A 19,140-nucleotide genomic window follows, 5' to 3' on the forward strand; every position below is an offset into this window, starting at 1 on the left:
CTTTTTTTCCCCTGAGACAGGGTTTCTCTGTGTAGCCCTGGAACTCACTCTGTAGACTATGCTGGCCTGTCTTGATGTGCACCTATCTGTCTCTGCAAGTGCTGGGATTAAAGGAGTGTGACATCGTCACCCAGCTACATTATTTTCTTTTCAATATTCTGTCCCTTAAGTATGACACATACACTGTGAATTTTAGCATCCGAGACTGATATCTGATGGAGAATTATGTAATGTTAGGCAGAGAAAAATACTCAAGGGCAGCTGAGGTCTGCAGTGTTTATGCAGTTAATTTTTTTTTTTTTTTTCTGTTCTTGCTTTCTCTTACGGCTTAAACCTCAATTTTGGAATTCTCCTAAATGGCTCTGTTGTTTATTTTCCTTGTTAACATTTCTGGTAAACAGAACAGTTTAATGATTATCAGAGGAACATTTTTAAGGACAGCATGATCACATTGGATGGTCTCCATTTGTCTAGTCTTGAAGTGCACAGTGGAAACATTTGGAACGTCTTACTCGCTGCCTTGAGTTAAATACCATGCTTTATTTTCTGTGAATGTACGGCTCATTGCAGCAAGAGTCAAGCAAACATAGCCCAGAGGAGAGAAGAAAAGCAGGGGAGGGGGGGAGGGGAGAAGGGGAGAGGAAGGGGAGGGGAGGGGGGAGGGGAGAGAGAGACTGCATTGCTTTCTCCCCTTTCTTAGGCAGCAGGTGAGCGTGGGACTCCCTTGTCGTGTGATCCCTGTGTTTCAGAGGACTTCTTTTCTTCTTTCCCTCTCCCACCTCTCAGCCTCCCCTTCTCGCATCAGTCTCAGGGCTCTTCTTTCCCACCTACTGGATAAATGTCACTGCTGCTCAGAATGTGGGCGGGCCCTCTGCTGTCTTCCCACCCCACCCCCCACTTCCCCCAACAAGTGGCTCCAATCGCCACCTTAGGATAATGACTCCTGTGCAGCTCTGCCTCTCCCATGAGTGAGTTAGTTCCAGGCCCTCACACCCACCAGCTCCCTCTCGCCCACCCATTCGCCTGCTGGACGCTTGCTCTGCTGGACCAGTAGGCTTCCCTACCAGAGGTCCTGGACTTATCTCTCCCCAACTCCCCATCCTATCCACGTCCCCATCCTGTTTCAGTTTCAGCCAGACCTGGGAATCACGCTGTCTGTCTGTCGTCTGTCTGTCTGTTTTGAAACAAGATCTGATTCTGTGGCCTGGGCTGGCCTTGAGTTCAGTGTGATCCTTTGCTTCTGTTCACAAGTGCTAAGATTACAGGAGTGAACTACCACATACCAGCTTACATGCCTCTTCATATATGCACGTATATATATATATATATACACATACGCATGCATGTATGCTTATGTACGTGAGTATCTGTGTGTATCAGTTACAGTTCTTTTGCTGTGATAAAACACCACGACCAAGACAACTTATAGAGGCCAGGGTTTATTTAGGCTGACAGCTCTAGAGGCCTAAGAGTCCATGGTGGCAGAGCAGAGGCATGGTGTCTAGACCTGGGAGCTGAGGGCTCACATCTTGAACCCCAAGAAGGAAGCGGAGTGAACTGGGTATGGCACAAGGCGTAGAAACCTCAAGGCCCACCCCTAGTGACATACTTCCTGCAGCAAGGCCACGCCTCCTAAACGTATCCGAATAACGTCATCAACTGAGACCCAAGTATTCAAATGCCTGAGACAATGGGGGCGGGGCTGCCTCCTTCAAACCACCACACTGTGCATATGTATAACACACACACACACAAATACTGTGTTTGCACATATATATAAATATATATGCCCATTCTCTATTGTATTACAAATGCCTTTGTCCCAGTCTGTCCTTTCTTGCCTAGGCTGCCGTACTGTATCAGCACAGGCTCCTTGGACTCCCACAATTCTCCTTTCATTCATTCTCCATGCTGCCCCCCAGGGGACCTGCAACTTGCCCTAGAATGCAAACCTCATACCTCTTTCTTGCTCGATCAATGGAAAAACCTAACAATTCTTCAGCACAGTGTGCCACTTTCCTTCACCCCCATATTGGCAGGCTGCTGCTCTCCTGCGCCCAGCCACACCTACCCTGTGTTCCGGAACAGAGAATTGGTCACAGTCCCCGGAGCCTTGGGCTTGTGCATATTAATCCTATTTGTTGGGAACGTTGCTCACTTGCCAGCCAACTTTTTCCTTCTGGTCTTTCCAGACGCAGGTCAGATGTCACCTCCTCTTGAACTGCTCCGCCTGTTGCATCTTCTCCCTTCCCCAGGCTAAACCTGGCAGACATTTTTATTCACACATCCTCTGAGCGACTCTGTCTTGGAGCATATTTGTTGGTAGAACGGAGCTCAGTCTATTGGTAATGGTTGTGAGTCTGTGAGAGCAAGAGGCCACTTCCTGCACACTTTGGGTCTTTGGCACTGTCTCTGTCTCTCTGTCTCTGTCTCCCCCCCCCCACCCCCCTTTCTTTGAGACAGGTCTCACGTAGCCCAAGGTGGGTTCTAACTCAATATATAGCCAAGGATAACCTTAAATTTCTGATCTTCTTGTTTCTATCTCTCACAGTCTTGAGCCACCACACCCAGTTTATGCAGTACTGGGGATCGAACCCAGGGCTTCATGCCTGCTGGGCAAGCGCTCTACCAACTGAATTATATGTCCAGCCTATGAGCTTCTCTTAACTGATGCCTCGATCTCAAGTTCATCTATTGATAAGCTATGTGATCTTGGGTGAGCCATTTACCTTTCTTGCATTTTAGTAAAAACAATAAGGTCTTTATGAAGAGGAAATAAAAATAAAACACACAATAATGCTATGTAGTTTGCACTCCGCTTCTCAAATATAAGGGCTTACTATGTTCACTAAATGAATTGCTCCTTTGATCTGCATGCCTTTATGCTATTGTTGCGGTTTCGGGACGAAACCCAGGTTCTGACACAAACTAGGCGTATGCTAACCTATCTGTCATAAGTCTGACTGCACGCTCTCCGGTCTTCTCTGCAGCATCAAATACCCTTTGACTCCTTCTGACCCCCACCTCACCCTCCCTTCTCTTCTGTTTATAAACCCCTGCTTGCCTCTCCACCCCCCAGTTCCACCGGAACTGGGACTTTCTTTTCTTCTCCTCCTCCTGCCAGAGCCCTTCCCAGAGTGCTTTCCTTGGCTTCCTCAGCCCTCACACCCACTTCTTTGTTGACCAAAACAATCTGGATGCTGCCCTCCCATCCCACAGCCTAGTCACAGGGTCCTCTTGTTGACGCTGGGTGGTAGCCCAGGTTTGCTCCCTGCATCTCTGGGGCATCCCCTGACTGGAGCCACTCCTCCGCGTCTGCTCTGACTCTGCACTTGCCTGATTCTCCTTTTCTTTCCCCTCAACAGCTGTTTCTTGTTTCTTTGCCCATCAATGCTGGTTCAAGGCTCCACCTAGAGCCTCTTGTCTTTGCTTTTCTCTGCGTGGCCTCCCTCTCCCCCAACACCACTGGCACTTCTTTACATATGCCTTCTGCTCTGTTTTGTTTTGTTTTTGTTTTTCAAGACAGGGTTTCTCTGTGTAGCCTTGGCTGTCCTAGACTCACTTTGTAGACCAGGCTGGCCTTGAACTCACAGTGATTCATCTGCCTCTGCCTCTCCAGTGCTGGGATTAAAGGCGTGCACCACCATACCTGGCTTGCTCTGGTTTTTACTCTCAACACAGCCCTGATTCATCTCAGACTGAACCCTTTTAAAATTTTTATTTTTTAAGACATGGGTGTTGGGAACAAAACTTGAGTCCTCTGCAGGAGTAACACATAGCGCAAGCTCTTAACCGCTGAGCCATCTCTCCAGCACCTCTGGAAAGAGACCTTACTGGAGAATTATTTAGATCAGGTTGGCCTACCTGCCTGTCTGTTGGAGGGTGCCTTGATTGTTAATTGAGGCTGGAAGACCCTGCCCACGGTGGAAGGCAACATCCTCTGCTCAGGGGGGTGGGGGGTTCCTGAGCTTATTCTGTGTAAGAATAAGATGACGGCCAGTTTATTCTCTCTGCGTTGACTGTGGGTGTGATACTTTAGAAGTTCCTGCCTTGCCAGGCAGTGGTGGCGTGCACGCCTGTAATCCCAGCACTCAGGGAGGCAGAGGCACATGGATCTCTGTGCGTTTGAGGCCAGCCTGGTTTACAAATCGAGTCCAGGACAGCTAAAGCTACACAGAAACCCTGTCTCGAGTCCCTTCCCCCCTCCTCCTGCTGAATTTCCTGAAATGAAGGATTATTTCACTTCATTCACTACACTTATGAATAAGCCTTTTCTTTCCTAAATTGACTGTTGCCAGAATCTTTTATCACAACAACAGAAATGAAAGTAGGACCTCTCCAAGGCCACAAGGTTAGAGGAGCTGGAGATGTGTGTGTCCGGCTGCTGGGTAGATATTTTTAGTGGCCTTGTCTGAATCTAGAAGCATCCTTTCACTGCCTTTTCCCACGCGTCCACTTCCGCTCCTGCTCTGGTTACTTCTGTTAATGGCCCTGTCATTGTTTTTTGTTTTGTTTTTCAAGACAGGGTCTCTCTGTGTAGCCTTGGCTATCCTGGACTTGCTTTATAGACCAACCAGGCTGTCCTCCAACTCACAGAGATCCACCTGCTTCTGCCTCCCCGAGTGCTGGGATTACAGGTGTGCGCCACTGCGCCCAGCTGGCCCTGTCATTTTTTTTTTTTGTCATCAGATGTTCTTGTTGCATATTCAGCCTCTTGCCAAGTAGGTGCTCTCATTAAGGCACCTCTGGCCACTGAGCTTGACTTGCCACTGTCCTGCAGAGGTGTTCTATTATCTCTCCTCTAAACCATCTCCACAGCTTCCACCAACAAATATGTACTGAGCACCTACTTTGTGCCAAGCACTGGGAAATGAAAAACCCCGTGTCCTCCATGGCTGCTCTCAGGATGCTGAGAGCCAGGGAGCGGCTCACTCTCTAATAGGGCCAGCCAGAAGCAAGCAGCAACTATAACAGCATTGGCTCAGGGCCTGCCTCCTGCTCTCCCTGGCCTCCGCTGCTCCTCCATGGCAATCCCTGCTCTCTGCTGTGCCAGGGAAACATTGCTTAGACTCTGTGACAGTACTGACAGTCCCTTCCTCAGTGCAAGTCCTCAGCACAAAGTGCTCCAGCAGGCTTTTCCAAAGCCAAGGCTATTTCTCCCCTCACTTTCTATTACAGCCCACCCTCCACCACAGCCCACCCTCTACCATAGCCCACCCTCTACCACAGCCCACCCTCCACCACAGCCCAGCCCACCCTCCACCACAGCCCACCCTCTACCACAGCCCACCCTCTACCACAGCCCACCCTCCATCATAGCCCACCGTCCATCATAGCCCACCCTGCACCACAGCCCAGCCCGCACCACAGCCCACCCTCCATCACAGCCCACCCTCTCCCATAGCCCACCTTGCACCACAGCCCACCCTGCACCACAGCCCACCCTCCACCATAGCCCACTCTCCACCACAGCCCACCCTCCATCACAGCTCACCCTCCACCACAGCCCACCCTCCATCACAGCCCACCCACCCTGTACCACAGCCCACCCTCTAGGGCTATGAAAACATCTCATTCCTGTCCCTGTGCCTTGCTTCTTAGAGCTGGCACAGCTGCTTGTCAGCAGCCTAACTGTGGGTCTGTCCCCAGCAGAGGTGACCCTTCTGTCCAGCAGGACTTCCCCCTTTTCATTCTTGACAATAGAAAACCCATAACAAGCAAACCCTCTGCCACAGCACATCCAGCTGTGTCTTCTCTAGCAACAAGACCCCCGTCCGATGAGGCAGACAGACCAGAACTTGGACGCCCTAGGCTTGTCCAAGAAGATAGACAAGAGCAAAGCCAGTCACCTTCAACAAAGGCCATTGCCAGTGTGATGGTCAGGAGCTGGAGAGCAGCCAGGTGTGTGACACCAAGATATGTGCACACCTGTGGAGTGTAAACAGAACCCCGGGAAATCGCCTGTGTGTCCCCTACTGCTCTGTCTCCCACGCCACCCCTGTTGCTCATCTCTCTTGCCTTCCCTTACTTGCTCTTGCTGGTCCACATCTGCCCTGCCAGTTGTTAGCCTCTGCCTTGTAGAGCTACTCTGTCCTCCATGCCTGCCGCGCCCCCCCCCTCTTCAAGTCTTCAAGCCCTGAAACACGGAGATGGGAGGTGACTGTTGGATTTGGGGTGCTGTCTACTGAGGGGAGGTAGGGTGATACAGGACAAGCACCCTATCCGAGACCTGAAAGAGTCACACTGTCCAGGATGACTCCTAGAGCGGTTTAGAAGCACGCACATCCAGACCCACACTTTCCTTAACACTGATTGAGGGTTTTGGTCCCAAAGTGGTTTATTGCTTTCTGTGGCATTCCAATCCAATGTTGGATGAAATTCCTAGTCAAGTAGAAATTCAAGCCACAACAATTGGATCAACGTTGAAAATCTAAGTGCCATGTTGCTGGCACGCATGGAAATGCCTGGCTCGGTGTCTGGAACATCGTGATCTGTTCAATCAATGTCAGTGTGACTCCTCGCATACCTGAGATGGTGTCACAGCCAATACCCTTTGTGGGTGGGTCGGTGTTGCCTGGGGATAACGTGAAGGACAGAGCTGTCCTGCATGGCTAGGTAGACAGGGCCGTGGGATATAGGGCTGCCAGATGGCCATTCCTGAACTCAGTGGACACTGGCTGTGCCACCACACTGTGCTAACTGCCTCCAGAGCTGCCATCCTCCGGGATGACATAAATTGCATACTCTTTCTGTTTCAAAGAACAACAGGATCTTTTCTTGGTAAATTTCATGTCTGATCATAATTCTGAGAGGTTGAAGAGTATCCTCACCCTTGGGAGATGTGCTTGAGTTATTTGCAGATGAAATAACATGCTGTCTAATACCTGTGTCAACCTGGTGACAGAGGGTGGATGGGTAGAGCCCAAGGCAAGAGCAGCCCCTGTGATGTTTATTGTACCTTGGTGATGGGTGTAAGTAAGTTCACTCATATACTAGCTTCTGAGGCCTTTGTGTATGTTAGAAAATGAAGTTTCAGAAAGTTAATTTTATATTTATTTATTTATTTATCTTGGTTTTTCGAGAAGGGTTTCTCTATGTAGCCTTGACTGTCCTGGACTCACTTTGTAGACCAGGCTGGCTTCGAACTCCCAGCGATCCGCCTGCCTCTGCCTCCCGAGTGCTGGGATCAAAGGTGTGCGCCACCACTGCACAGCTTTTAATTGATTTTTTTTTTTTTTTTTTTTTTTTTTAATGAACAGTAGAACTGGATTCAAATTCCCTTTCTGAGGTCTGGGGGTGGGTGGGTGGGGATGTGGTAAACTGGTCTCTTGTTCGTGGCCCCGGGTTCGATCCCAAGCACCACAGAAAGAAAAAGGAAGAGTGGCTAGACACTGACTTGTCTTGCACCCATGAGGACCTGAGTTAAGTTCACCAGAGTGAATACGTCCTGCACTTGTAATCCCGAGGACGGCGAGATGGGTGCAGCAGGTCCCTGGCTGCCTGGTCTAGACTACTTGGCAAAGTTCCAGGCCAGTCAGCCAAGGTGGGAGTTGCTGAGGACTGATAGGTGAGGTTTGTATACACACACACACACACACACACACACACACACACACACACACGATGGGATAGACAGACAAAAGGAAGAGAGACAGAGGATGAAAGGAATTCATACTTGCCCTGTTATTTTTTGTGTGGGTTATCTGGTTATATAAGTCTTTCGAATCCACTTGAAATAAATGGTAATGAAAATAATTTCTGGCTTACAACTTTGCTGCGAGTATACCCAGCACCTGCACAGGCTCGGCACACAGTACTCCGTCGGTAACGCTGCTGTGCTCTGTGTGAGCCTAAAACGCAGTGGCTATCCCGACCTTAGGGTTATCTGATATTGGAATTTCCAGAAAATGGCTACTCTGTGTTTTAGGCTCGGTATGTGGCCTGCCATGCCTACAGGAGCTGAGCTTGAACAGCTTTTGGCTCCTTTTATTTTATTTTTTTAATTGGTGTTGTTTGCTTATTTGTTTGGCTGGTTTTTGTTTTTTGTTTGTTTGTTTGTTTTTGTTCTTTGTTTTTTGTTTTTAGACCTGACTGTCCTGTGTGTAGACCTGACTGTCCTGAACTCACTCTGTAAAACAGGCTGGCCTCGAACTCGTGTAGATCTGCCTGCCTCTGCCTCCCGAGTGCTGAGACTAAAGGTGTGCGGCACCACCTCCCGGCTCCTTTTATTGTTTTTATTTGCTTGCGCGTTCTGGCTGTTTTGAGACAGGGTCTCATGCAGCCTGGGTTGGCCTCTAAGGCATCATGAAAGTGAGGAAGCTGACCTTGAACTCCCAACCCTTTTGCCCCCACTTCTCAATTTGTAAAATCACAGTCAAGAGCCACCATGCCTAGCTCTCTCTCCTTCTCGTTGACGGGAACGCAGAGGAGGGAAGGGTTGGTGCCCGCACTTGTGGGCTGGAGCTGTTCTTGGGTCTACAGCTTGATTGCCATGGTGAGGAGCTACAGAGGTGCAGGGGACAGCTCCCAGCCCCCACCCACCCCTGATTTCAGCACCCTGAAGTGAAAGCTCTAGCGGGGTCCTGATGGTAGACACCGTGTGTTTTCTGTCTGGGCACTTCCCCGTCAGTAGGCGGCCAGTGTTTCGGAGACTGTCTTGAGACTCTGGGTTGTGTCTACCTGGGGGTGTTTTCAGGCTCCAGCTGGCAAGGCAGCCCTACCATTTTGCAGAGAAGAAAGTGCTAGAATAAGAGAGTGAGCTCAGCCAGGCGGTGGTGGCGCACGCCTTTAATCCCAGCACTCGGGAGGCAGAGGCAGGTGGATCGTTGTGAGTTTGAGGCCAGCCTGGTCTACAAAGTGAGTCCAGGACTGCTAAGGCTACATAGAGAGACCCTGTCTCGAAAAAAACCAAAAACTAAACCAAAACAAACAAAAAAAACCCCAAACAACAACAACACAACAGAGAGAGAGAGAGAGAGAGAGAGAGAGAGAGAGAGAGAGAGAGAGTGTATGTGAGCTCTCAGCTTCCCAGAGTTTCCTCCTTTCCAGGCCTTTTCCTCCCCCACACCCACCTCAGCAGGGATTCTCTCCCTCATCCAATGTGGATACTGTAAACTAACTCTGGTCCTCTGGAAGAACAGCAAGTGTTCTTAGATGTTGAATTATTTTTCCAAGCCCTGGTAATGGTTTCTTTCTTTCTTTTTTATAAGTTGTGTAGCACGTTCAAGGCCCTTGCTTGACTGTTAGCACTGCCCATTTTAAAATGTAGGATGCGGGGCAAGTTAGATGGGTTCATGGGTAACAGTGTCTGCTGCCAAGCCTGAAGACGTGAGTTCAATCCCTGTGACCCATATGATGTAGAAGGAGAGAGCTGACTCCTGTGGGCTGTCCTTTGATTGTCACATATGTTGTGGCTCATGGGCACCTATATATGTGTACCCACAGAATAAGTAAGATTTAAAAGAAAGGCAGGAGCCAGGCGTGGTGGCACATGCCTTTAATCCCAGCACTCGGGAGGCAAAGGCAGGTGGATCGCTGTGAGTTGGAGGCCAGCCTGGTCTACAAAGTGAGTCTAGGACAGCAGAGGCTACACAGAGAAACCCTGTCTCGAAACCCCCCCTTTCACGAGAGAGAGAGAGAGAATGAGAGAGAGAGAATGAGAGAGAGAGAGAGAGAGAGAGAGAGAGAGAGAGAGAGAGAGAGAATGAGAGAGAGGCATCTTGTACTCTGGAAAAAAAATGGGTTCCAGTCTTCAAGCTCTGTGTCCCAAATGATGAGAGAAGTTCACTCATGGAAGGCCAGGGTCACCCAATGGCCAGAAAGCCAGAGCCTAGTCACATGGGGAAACCCAATGAATGAGAAGACCAGAGCCAAGCCACTTGGGATCACCCAGCAGTGGGACTTCAAAACTCTTGAGGCAGATTTACTTCCTGTCTGGGAAATTAAACTTCTGTGGAGGAAGGGTCCACGGAGCCCTTTACTGAAGGAGTGGTGACATCACTGAGGGAAGGAGAGTGAAAACTGGGCCATCTGGTCAGCCTCCACCATTAACGGTTTATTCATTTATATTTTAGAGTCCTGTGCAGTGTCTGAAGAAAGGAACGAGGCCTTACCTAAGGGCCTGTGTATTCAGACCCCAGACGGTTGTTTTAGTGTTGATTATCTCTTTCTGTCTTTCTCACCTGCTTCGGGGTGGGGGGGTAGGGGTGGGGTGGGGTTGGGGGGTGGGGGGTGGGAGGTGTGGGGGTGTGGGGGTGGGAGTTGAGGGAGTTGGGGATGGAGGTGGGAGGTAGGGGGGTTGGGGTATGGGAGGTGAGGGAGTGGGGGATTGGGGTTGGGGGCTGGTGGGGGTAGGGGAGTGGGGGTGGGAGGTTGGGGGATGGGAGGTGGAGGTTGAGGGGCTGGGGGTGGGGGAGTGGGGCTGGGGGCCTTGGGGGTAGGGGTGCTGTTGGCTATAGGCTTCACCATTGGCCAGAGCTGCTCATTTTGTTTCCTCTGGCATGGGAAGAAGCCTAGTGAGGGGTTTCAGCCCATGGCAGGCTTTAGGGAGGAAACCTAAGGAGCAGAGAGGGGAGTCAGCAGCTGCGGAGCCCCTGGAGAAGAGACAGGTCTTGGGGGAGGCCCTTTGGCCTTGAGGAGGGGCTCTTACACTTTCTAATATTCCTAAGAGAATAGAGTCAAGGCACGAATAGATTCGGAACGAGGGCTAGGGCTAGAGCTCGGGTCATTGGCAAAGCATTAACCCCCATCTCCCAGGACCTCAGAAAAATAAAAATAGAATCTAGCCAGGCGGTGGAAGTGCACGCCTTTACTCAGTGCATGCCTTTACTCTCAGCCTCTGGAGGCAGAGGGAGACAGATCTCTGAGAGTTTGAGGCCAGCCTGGTCTACAGAGTGAGTTTTAGGACACTCTGTAGGAGGAGGGGGTGGCCTCCAAAAACAAAATTAACAATATTCTAATTGGAACAGACCGTAGGGCAGGCTACTGAGAAAACCGAATCTGTTGATCTTTTGAGGGTTTTCTGGCTTTTCTCAGCCTGGCTGGGCAGGATGCCTCTTTGCCCCATCAAATCACTAAATGGTTACAAAGGAAAAACCCAAGGTGGAAGTGAAGATTCAAACCCAGGGATCTGTGAATAGCTGATAAAACTTAACTTTAGAAGAACACTTATTTATTTAGTGTGTGCCCTTGCTGCAGCATATGTGCGCAAGTCAGGGGGCGATTTGTGAGAACCAGCTTTCTCCTTCCACCATATGGGTCCCAGAGATCAAACTCAGGTTGTCTGGCTTGGTGGCAGGAGCCTTACCCCCACTGAACCGTCTCACCACCCAGAGGCCTCGTTTTCAGGCCTTTTAGTTTTGTAGAAGGCAATGGGAGTTGTTTAGCTATCCTTTGGGACCTGATATAAAAATGTTCTGCAAATATTGGGAAAAGAAATAACCCCACCCTCCGGAGGCTTCCTCTTTGGCTTTAACAGTTCAAGACCCTCTCTCCTTTCAGAAGTTGAGTAGCCGACTGGAGAGATGGCTCAGTGGTGAGGAACACTGGCTGATGCGGCAGAGGATCTGGGTTCTGTTCCCAGCGTCCACAGGACAATTCACAACTGTCTGTAGCTCTTCCAGCCTCTGCAGGCATGCACTTGGCACACAGACACACATGACACATGGGCTTAATGCCCATACACACAAACTGAAAAATAAATCTTAGAGCCGGGCATGGTGGCGCACTCCTTTCATCCCAGCACTCGGGAGGCAGAGGCAGGCAGATCGCTGTGAGTTTGAGGCCGGCCTGGTCTACAAAGTGAGTCCAGGACAGCCAAGACTACATAGAGAAACTCTGTCTCGAAAACACAAAACAAAACAAAAAAGCAAACAAAAAATCTTTTGTTTTTTCAAGACAGGGTTTCTCTGTGTAGCCTTGGCTATCCTGGGCTCACTTTGTAGACCAGGTTGGCCTCGAACTCAGTGATCCGCCTGCCTCTGCCTCCCGAGTGCTGGAATTAAAGGCGTGCGCCAGCACGCCTGGCAACAACAACAACAAAAAAATCTTAAAGCACCATCATCAGAGTCGGCAGCAGCAAGAATGGCTTGCTCGTCCGGGGTGATTTCTTCCTGTGGTCCAGTTGCTAAAGCAGACAGAAACGAAGGAGGCAGCATCATCAAGGACCTCTGTATAATCAACTGAAGATGCACAAACAGCTTCAGGAGCCAAGAGTGACCACTGGAAGCTGCGGCTGTGCGTTTAAGAGAAGTCTCCACAGGACAGGGTCATTCTGTCAGAATCTGATCTGTTCCTATGGTTACGCTGTGGCCATGTGGTGTTTCTGCTGTTCTGAGTCTCCAATTGGATGCTGAAGACCTGGGTTTGGGTCTTGTCTTACTATCTGTGTGACCCTTGGTCTGTGGCACACTAGGATGGGTGGGTCACTTGGTCTGTGGTGCACATGATGAATAGATAAAGCTCTAATGGATCCTCAGTTTCTTCATCTGGGAAATGGGAGACTAATGCCTCCTTAATAGACTGTGACCCCATAAGTAGCATGGCTTCCCATGAATCCCCAAGGCTGCTCAAAGACATGACCGTGACTCGGTGTGTCCTGTGTTTCCACACTGCCTCACACTATGCTCACACTGTCTGGACATACGTGAACCAGCAAGGCTCCTGACTACAGCCCTCAAGTTAACAGTATCTCTTCAGCCAGTGGGGTAGGAAAGCACGGAAGATAATACCTCTTCAGTGGCCAGGATCAGAGAGCCTCTTGGGAAGCAGGACTTTTGGGCCAAGAGAGTCTGGAACCAACTAGAACAATATGGCCGTCCTGTCAGGATGATGGGAGAGACAGGGTTGCGTTGGTTGAAATTGCTGTGTAAACTGAAAACAATGAGGTGAGGGTGATTGCTTGGGCCTCTCCTTGGGCCCACTATTTTAGTTCCTTCTGTTTTGTAGAGGTGGAAACCAGCCCAGAGATGGTCAGTGACGTGGCTCATGTCACACAGCTGCTCAGGAGCGTTGCTGAGGCTCCACTTCCCCACCTTCTCCAACAGCCTCCACTGCTTTTCCCAGAATGCTCCTCTTTGGTGATGGCAACATGTTTGTTTATAAATTGGCTCGTTTGGAGCCTGAAATTTGGCATCAGTGGTTTTGGCTGTGAGGAGCTCAAATTTTTCCTGTCTGTTTGGTTTGCTAACCCTTGTTTTGTGAAGGGAGGAAAAACCCCCACAAAGGAATAAAAACATGAGGCTGCTGAAGTTGTTCAAATATGAAGCATCCAGAAATGTGTCAGTATCAAGTCACTCAGATTTATTCTGTGTCTGTTGATAGTAAGTTAAAAATGTATGAGGTTGGCTTTCAGGGATGTACAAAGCTGACAAAAGTCCGTCACCAGGGTTGCTCCCAGATGGCTCTCATGGGGCCAGGAGAATGGGAAGGGACACCTGATGGGCCAGTGGCTGGAGGCTGGACCTGCACAGCTGGGGACAGAGCCTGAGCGAAGAGGTCAGAGAGGGCCAAGCATCGGACCGAAGGATGTGGACTCCATAACTTTTGCATCATGCTTTGTATAAGGCCAAGGTTATAAAAGACGACTTCGTGTGTGTGTGTGTGTGTGTGTAAGTCAGAGGAAAGCCTGTGGGAGTCATTCTTTCCTTCCACTCTGTTGGTGGTCCTAGGAATCCAACTCAGGTCTTCAGGTCTGGCAGCAAACACCTTTACCCACTGAGGCATCTTGGTGTTTCTTTACGTGTTTCTTTGTTTTGTTTTGAGACAGAGTTTCTCTGTGTAATAGCTCTGCCTGTCCTAGACTCACTTTGTAGACTAGGCTGGCCTTGAACCGCCTGCCCCTGTTTCCCAAGTGCTGGGATTAAAGGTGTGCGCCACCACTGCCCAGCCTCTTTGGGTATCTCTCTCTCTCTTTTTTTTTTTTTTTCAGAGACAGGGTCTCTCTGTGTAGCCGTGACTGCCCTGGACTTGCTTTGTAGACCAAGTTGGCCTCGAACTCACAGCGATCCACCTGTCTCTGCCTCCCGAGTGCTGAGGTTAAAGATGTGCGCCACCACCGCCCGGCATCTTTGGGTGTCCCTTAAGGATAAAAAATACAGCCTTCCTAGCAGGGCTTGGTGGCATACACCTTTGATGCTTTAATCCCAGCACTTGGGAGGCAGAGGCAGGTGGATCGCTGTGAGTTGGAGGCCAACCTAGTCTACAAAGTGAGTCCAGGACAGCCAAGGCTACATAGAGAAACCCTGTCTTGAAAACACACACAGCAGGAAGTACTTCCTTTCCACTTTCACCGATTGGCGATTTCTACCGAGTGGTGGGCTTTTACGGAGCCCCCACCCACCTTCCTTAAGACACTCACAGCCACTGTGTGGAGAAGGCACTGGCAGGCACCTGAATGTGCCATGGGGTGGAAAGTCTGGTAATGGTTCACAGTATAGGGGGCACTGCCTTGTCTAGACTCAGCCAGATGTGGAAGGGAGGCCCTGAGACCTGTGTCTCCATTTGTCAACTCACTGTTATGATCCAGCTCACGGGCTTGCTCTAACTTTGGGGTCAAGTTCCTCAGAAGTAGAAAAGCCTTTCTTGGCAGGGTAGAGGCTTTTGGCAATTGAGGACCATAACTCCCGGTAACTTCGGTGCTTAGCTGTTCCTGGGAGGTTTTTTTGTTTTGTTTTGTTTTGAGTTGTTTTGAGAAATCCAAATCTCCTAACATTCAGAGGTCTCTCAGTGACACGCCTTTAGTTCTTCTCAGTGTAAACAAACAGGTCTGCCTGTTTTCAAATGCCTCTACATCCCTTCAAAAGTGACATCCCAGGGGTCAGCCAGGCTGGACTGGCCCAGACCAACAAACACATCCTGACTTTGTCTATCTACAGTGGGTAGTGGTAGCGAGATGTCTCTGCCTCTTCCTCCCTGTTTCTCCATTTCAGGAACCCAGGATGGTTACCCAAGTTCTAAATGGAAGACGTGTGCTTTCTTGTCAACTTTGACCCAAGTGAGAGGTGTCTGGGAAGAGGAACCTCAACTGAGAAAAAGCCTCTATCGGAGTGTGTCGGCAGGTCTGCAAGCCCTTTTGTTTCTTTTGGATTAATGATTGATGTAGGCGGGTCCGGCTCACTGTGGGTGGTGCCACCCCTGGACCAGTGCTGCTGGGTGATATAAGAAAGCAGGCTGAGTGGGGCGTGGTGGGGGCACACCTTTAATCCCAGCACTCAGGAGGCAGAGGCGGGAAGGTTGCTGTGAGTTGGTTCGAGGCCAGCCTGGTCTACAAAGCGAGTCCAGGACAGACAAGGCTAACACAGAGAGACCCTGTCTCGAAAAAACAAAACAAAGCAACAACAACAATAAAAAAGCAGGCTGAGGAAGAGTCATGGGGAACAAGCCAGTAAGCAGCACCCCTTCATAGCCTGATTCGAGTTCTTGCCCCAACTTCCTTTCATAATGGACTGTAAGCCTTTCCTCTCCAAACGGCTTTTGGTCATGGTGGGGTTTTTTTTCCCCCTTTGGTTTGTTTTTTTCAAGACAGGGTTTCTCTACATAGCCTTGGCTGTCTTGGACTCGCTTTGTAGACCAGGCTGGCCTCGAACTCACAGAGATCCGCCTGCCTCTGCCTCCCCGAGTGCTGGGATTAAAGCCGTGTCCTGCCACATCCTGCAGTCATGGTGTTTTATCACAGCAACAGAAACTTAAGTACAACAGCGTCTCAGAGCCAATGGTCCTTGCTGGTTGGCCGCAGGGCTGGATGCCAAGGCCGTGGACTTGGCTGTCTTCTGAAGCCTGCAAAGCTCTCTACCCTTCCCACTGCCATTTTCTCAAGTCCCTCCCATGGCCCGTCCCCACAGCCTTCTCTCCTTTGGCTTATGAAGCAGAGCAATTTCCAGTTCTGCTTGTCCTCAGTGTCCTTTCATGGGCCAACCGTAGAGTGGCTGGAATTTTCTGCACTGGATGTGTCCAGGTATCTGCAGACAGCCCTCCCTCCTCCCACTGACGTTCCCCCGCCCACCCACCCCCCGGAGCTCAGACTTCTTTCCAGGGTCCTCCTTACATGCATCAACAGCATGACAGAGTGGAGGCTGCGACATATTTATTTGCTGATGAGGCTTCTTTGGGATAAGGGTGAGCTCTAGATTGGCATTGTCCTTCAGAAGGAGTCCCGGCCCATCCCAGGGACGGAAGTCCCTTAAAACCAGGCTGACTGTGGGAGCATCAACTCCTTGCCCCCAAAGTTCCTTGCAGAGATTGAGAGATGGAGGCTACTTCCCAGGTCAAGGTCCCTCCCTCCCACATCGGGTTTCTCTGCCCTACCTTCATGGCAGCTGTACTTCAACCAAAAACCAACTGGTACCCCCTGCTTGAGGCAGGAGAGTCTTGAGGAAACCTCTAGCCCCCTATTTGTTTTTAATGGTTACCAAGAAAAACAAAAAACAAAAAAAACCCCACCAACATCCAGGTCAGCCAAGGGAAAAAGATGAGCTGTACTTCAACCAAAAACCAACTAGTACCCTCTGCTGAGGCAGGAGCATCTTGAGGAAACCTCTAGCCCCCTATTTGTTTTTAATGGTTACAAAACAAAAACAAAAACAAAAACACCCAACATCCAGGTCAGCCAAGGGAAAAAGATGAGCCACGTAAAGTTGTCCCCTCTCCTTTGAAGGAAACTACTGGCATTGACCACAGGACGGGCCAGTGCGTAAAGTGGGTAGCAGACACATGGTGTAGGAAGCCATGCAAGACCGGCTTGCACGGTGGAGGCTGAGGGGCAGGGCACGCTGCAGACGGGGCTGCAGGCTACAGTGCTCTGACGTCTGCCCTGGGTCTCTGCAGCAATGATGAAACAAAGGACCAAGGCCAGAAGATACAAGTTCCCCAGGGTTCTTTTTCTCTCCGCTCGTTCGGCTTGTCTCAAGGGATCCGAGCTCTCAAAAGGAGGGAGACCTCCTTCTTCAGGCTTCCAGAGCTGCTGAGTGTGGTGGCCACCGCAGTGACTCCATGGCTAGGAAGACCAGCCCTTCAGTCTATGGAACCTAGAGTGCAGGGACTTCAGGGATCAGGAGGAACACGGGGGGGGGGGGTTGCTGTGGGGAGGGGCTCTGCAACAGCTACAGTGCAGACCACTTAGAGACCCAAAAACTGAGCCTCCTCCCATTGAAACAGGGAACTCTGAGGTTAGTGTTCCTTTAAGAAACTCCTTGCCCAAGAAGAGACTTGATACCCTATGAGCATATACAGGGGGAGGTAAGCCCCCTCAGGAACAGTCATAGGGGAGGGGAATAAGGGGAAAATGGGAGGGAGGGAAGAATGGGAGGATACAAGGAATGGGATAACCATTGAGATGTAACAAGAATAAATTAAAAAAAAAAAAAAAAAAAAAAAGAAACCCCTTGCTTTACTGCACCCCTTTTATCCGGGAGGTAAGGACCCAAACTGTGGTTTTGGCACCATAAGCTGTTGTTTTGTCTTCCTGGCCCAGGGCCAGCTCAGAGGAGGCCAGAAGAAACCATTTCTCTTTGCTGTGACTTGTCTCTCTTGCCATGGCCACATCTTCGACATGGTGCTCTCAGCATTGCTCAGCCTCCACGAAGCCTTCTTTCTCCTGGCTGCAGGGTTCGACCTCTGTGTAGGCAGATTGGTTGGGGTGGTTGCGGAATTTCATGGCTGGCCAGTGGTGAGGTCTCCGCTGCAGGGACACAGAGGCAAAGGCAAAGTCAGTGACTGTCACCTCCTCACTGGACCCCATCGCTGAGGGCTAGTGCAAGACTCTCTCACATAAGGGTTTTCTGGAGGGATGGGGGCTCACTGTAGAGAGACAGCTGGTGGTGGGGACTACTTTCTCTGCAAGATTCCCCACAGCAAACTCTCAGCCACTAGAAACTCTACTTAGCCCTGGTTGGCCTGGAACTCTCCATGTAGACCAGGCTGGCTTTGGATTTATAACCATCCTGTTTATGCTTCCCAAGTGTTGGGGTTATAGTGTTCACCTCTGTGCCTGGAATTTTCAGAAGCACGTTTAGAAGGAACGCATTTTATCTATCCCTGTGTGCTTTGCAGAACTGAACTAGAAGTTTTTTAAAGATTTATTTATTTATTATGTATACAGTGTTTTGACTGCATGTACACTTGCAGGCCAAAAGAGGGCACTAGACCTCATTATAGATGGTTGTGAGCCACCATGTGGTTTCTGGGAATTGAACTCAGGACCTTTGGAAGAGCAGCCAGTGCTCTTAAACCTCTGAGCCATCTCTCCAGCCCTGAACTAGAAGCTTTACTAGCAGACTAGAGACATGCGACTATAGGAAGTGATGAAGTAGGCCACAGATGCCTATTCTGGAAATGCCAAGATAAGCCTCTAGAAGGCACAGGTTCTGCATCAGAGGCTTACTGAAATGGAGATTCCTTGGCCTACCTTGAGCCCTCTCATCGAAGTCCTTGTGGCCTGGAGACCTGTAGTCCTAGGTGATACCTAGGCAGGCTAAGCATTCAGAACAACTGGGAAAACCCTGTTTCATCTTTTTAAAAGCTGAAGGGACCACCTACGCCTCTGCGAAGTGAGGTCAGTGGGCCTGTGGCCCAGGTGGAGACAAATGCCACTCTGGAACCTTCTCAAATGATTCTTCTTTGTTGTTGTTTTTCGAGACAGAGTTTCTCTGTGTAGCCCTGGTTGTCCTGGAACTTGCTCTGTACACCAGGATGGCCTCGAACTTACAGATCCGCCTGCCTCTGCTTCCTGAGTGCTGAGATTCAAGGCGTGCGGCAACCCAGCCCAGCAAAACGATCCCTCCTAATACGGGTTCTAGGGAAGTGCTGCTGTGGAGTTCCCTGAGGGCATCATCAGCTTGTGACCTGTTAGAGGGCACAGCCAGCGTCTCATTCATCTTCACACTTTCAGAAACCATGGGGCATCACTAGGATACACACACCCTCACCAGTGGGAATAGGAGCCAGACGTCACTTGTGCTCAGAGGCTTGCAAAGGCTGAGCCTCACTTCCCATGACACACTTCTGCTGTTCCTGCTGAGTTCTGGAACATTCGAAATGGCACCATCCTCAGCTAAAGAACCCTGAGAGCACAGCCCTCATAACTTTTGTTGGAGGATTTTTTTTTGTGTGTGCACTATGTACTCAAATGCTGATCTCTGTACCTAG

General features: G+C 50.1%; 1 protein-coding gene across 3 annotated transcripts in view; it reads right to left on the reverse strand.

The window, feature by feature from the left end:
• Positions 1-17,543: 17,543 nt before the first annotated feature.
• Positions 17,544-19,140, reverse strand: part of Plxdc1 (plexin domain containing 1) — a 53,793-nt gene continuing 52,196 nt past the window's right edge. For all 3 annotated transcript variants that reach the window (XM_051158457.1, XM_051158456.1, XM_051158455.1), the window contains one exon: positions 17,544-17,674. In XM_051158457.1, the coding sequence (XP_051014414.1) occupies positions 17,565-17,674 (110 nt within the window). In that variant the 3' untranslated portion in view covers positions 17,544-17,564. The remainder of the gene's footprint in view (positions 17,675-19,140) is intronic.

This window comes from Acomys russatus, chromosome 16 (assembly GCF_903995435.1).
Source record: "Acomys russatus chromosome 16, mAcoRus1.1, whole genome shotgun sequence".
Lineage (NCBI taxonomy): Eukaryota > Metazoa > Chordata > Mammalia > Rodentia > Muridae > Acomys > Acomys russatus.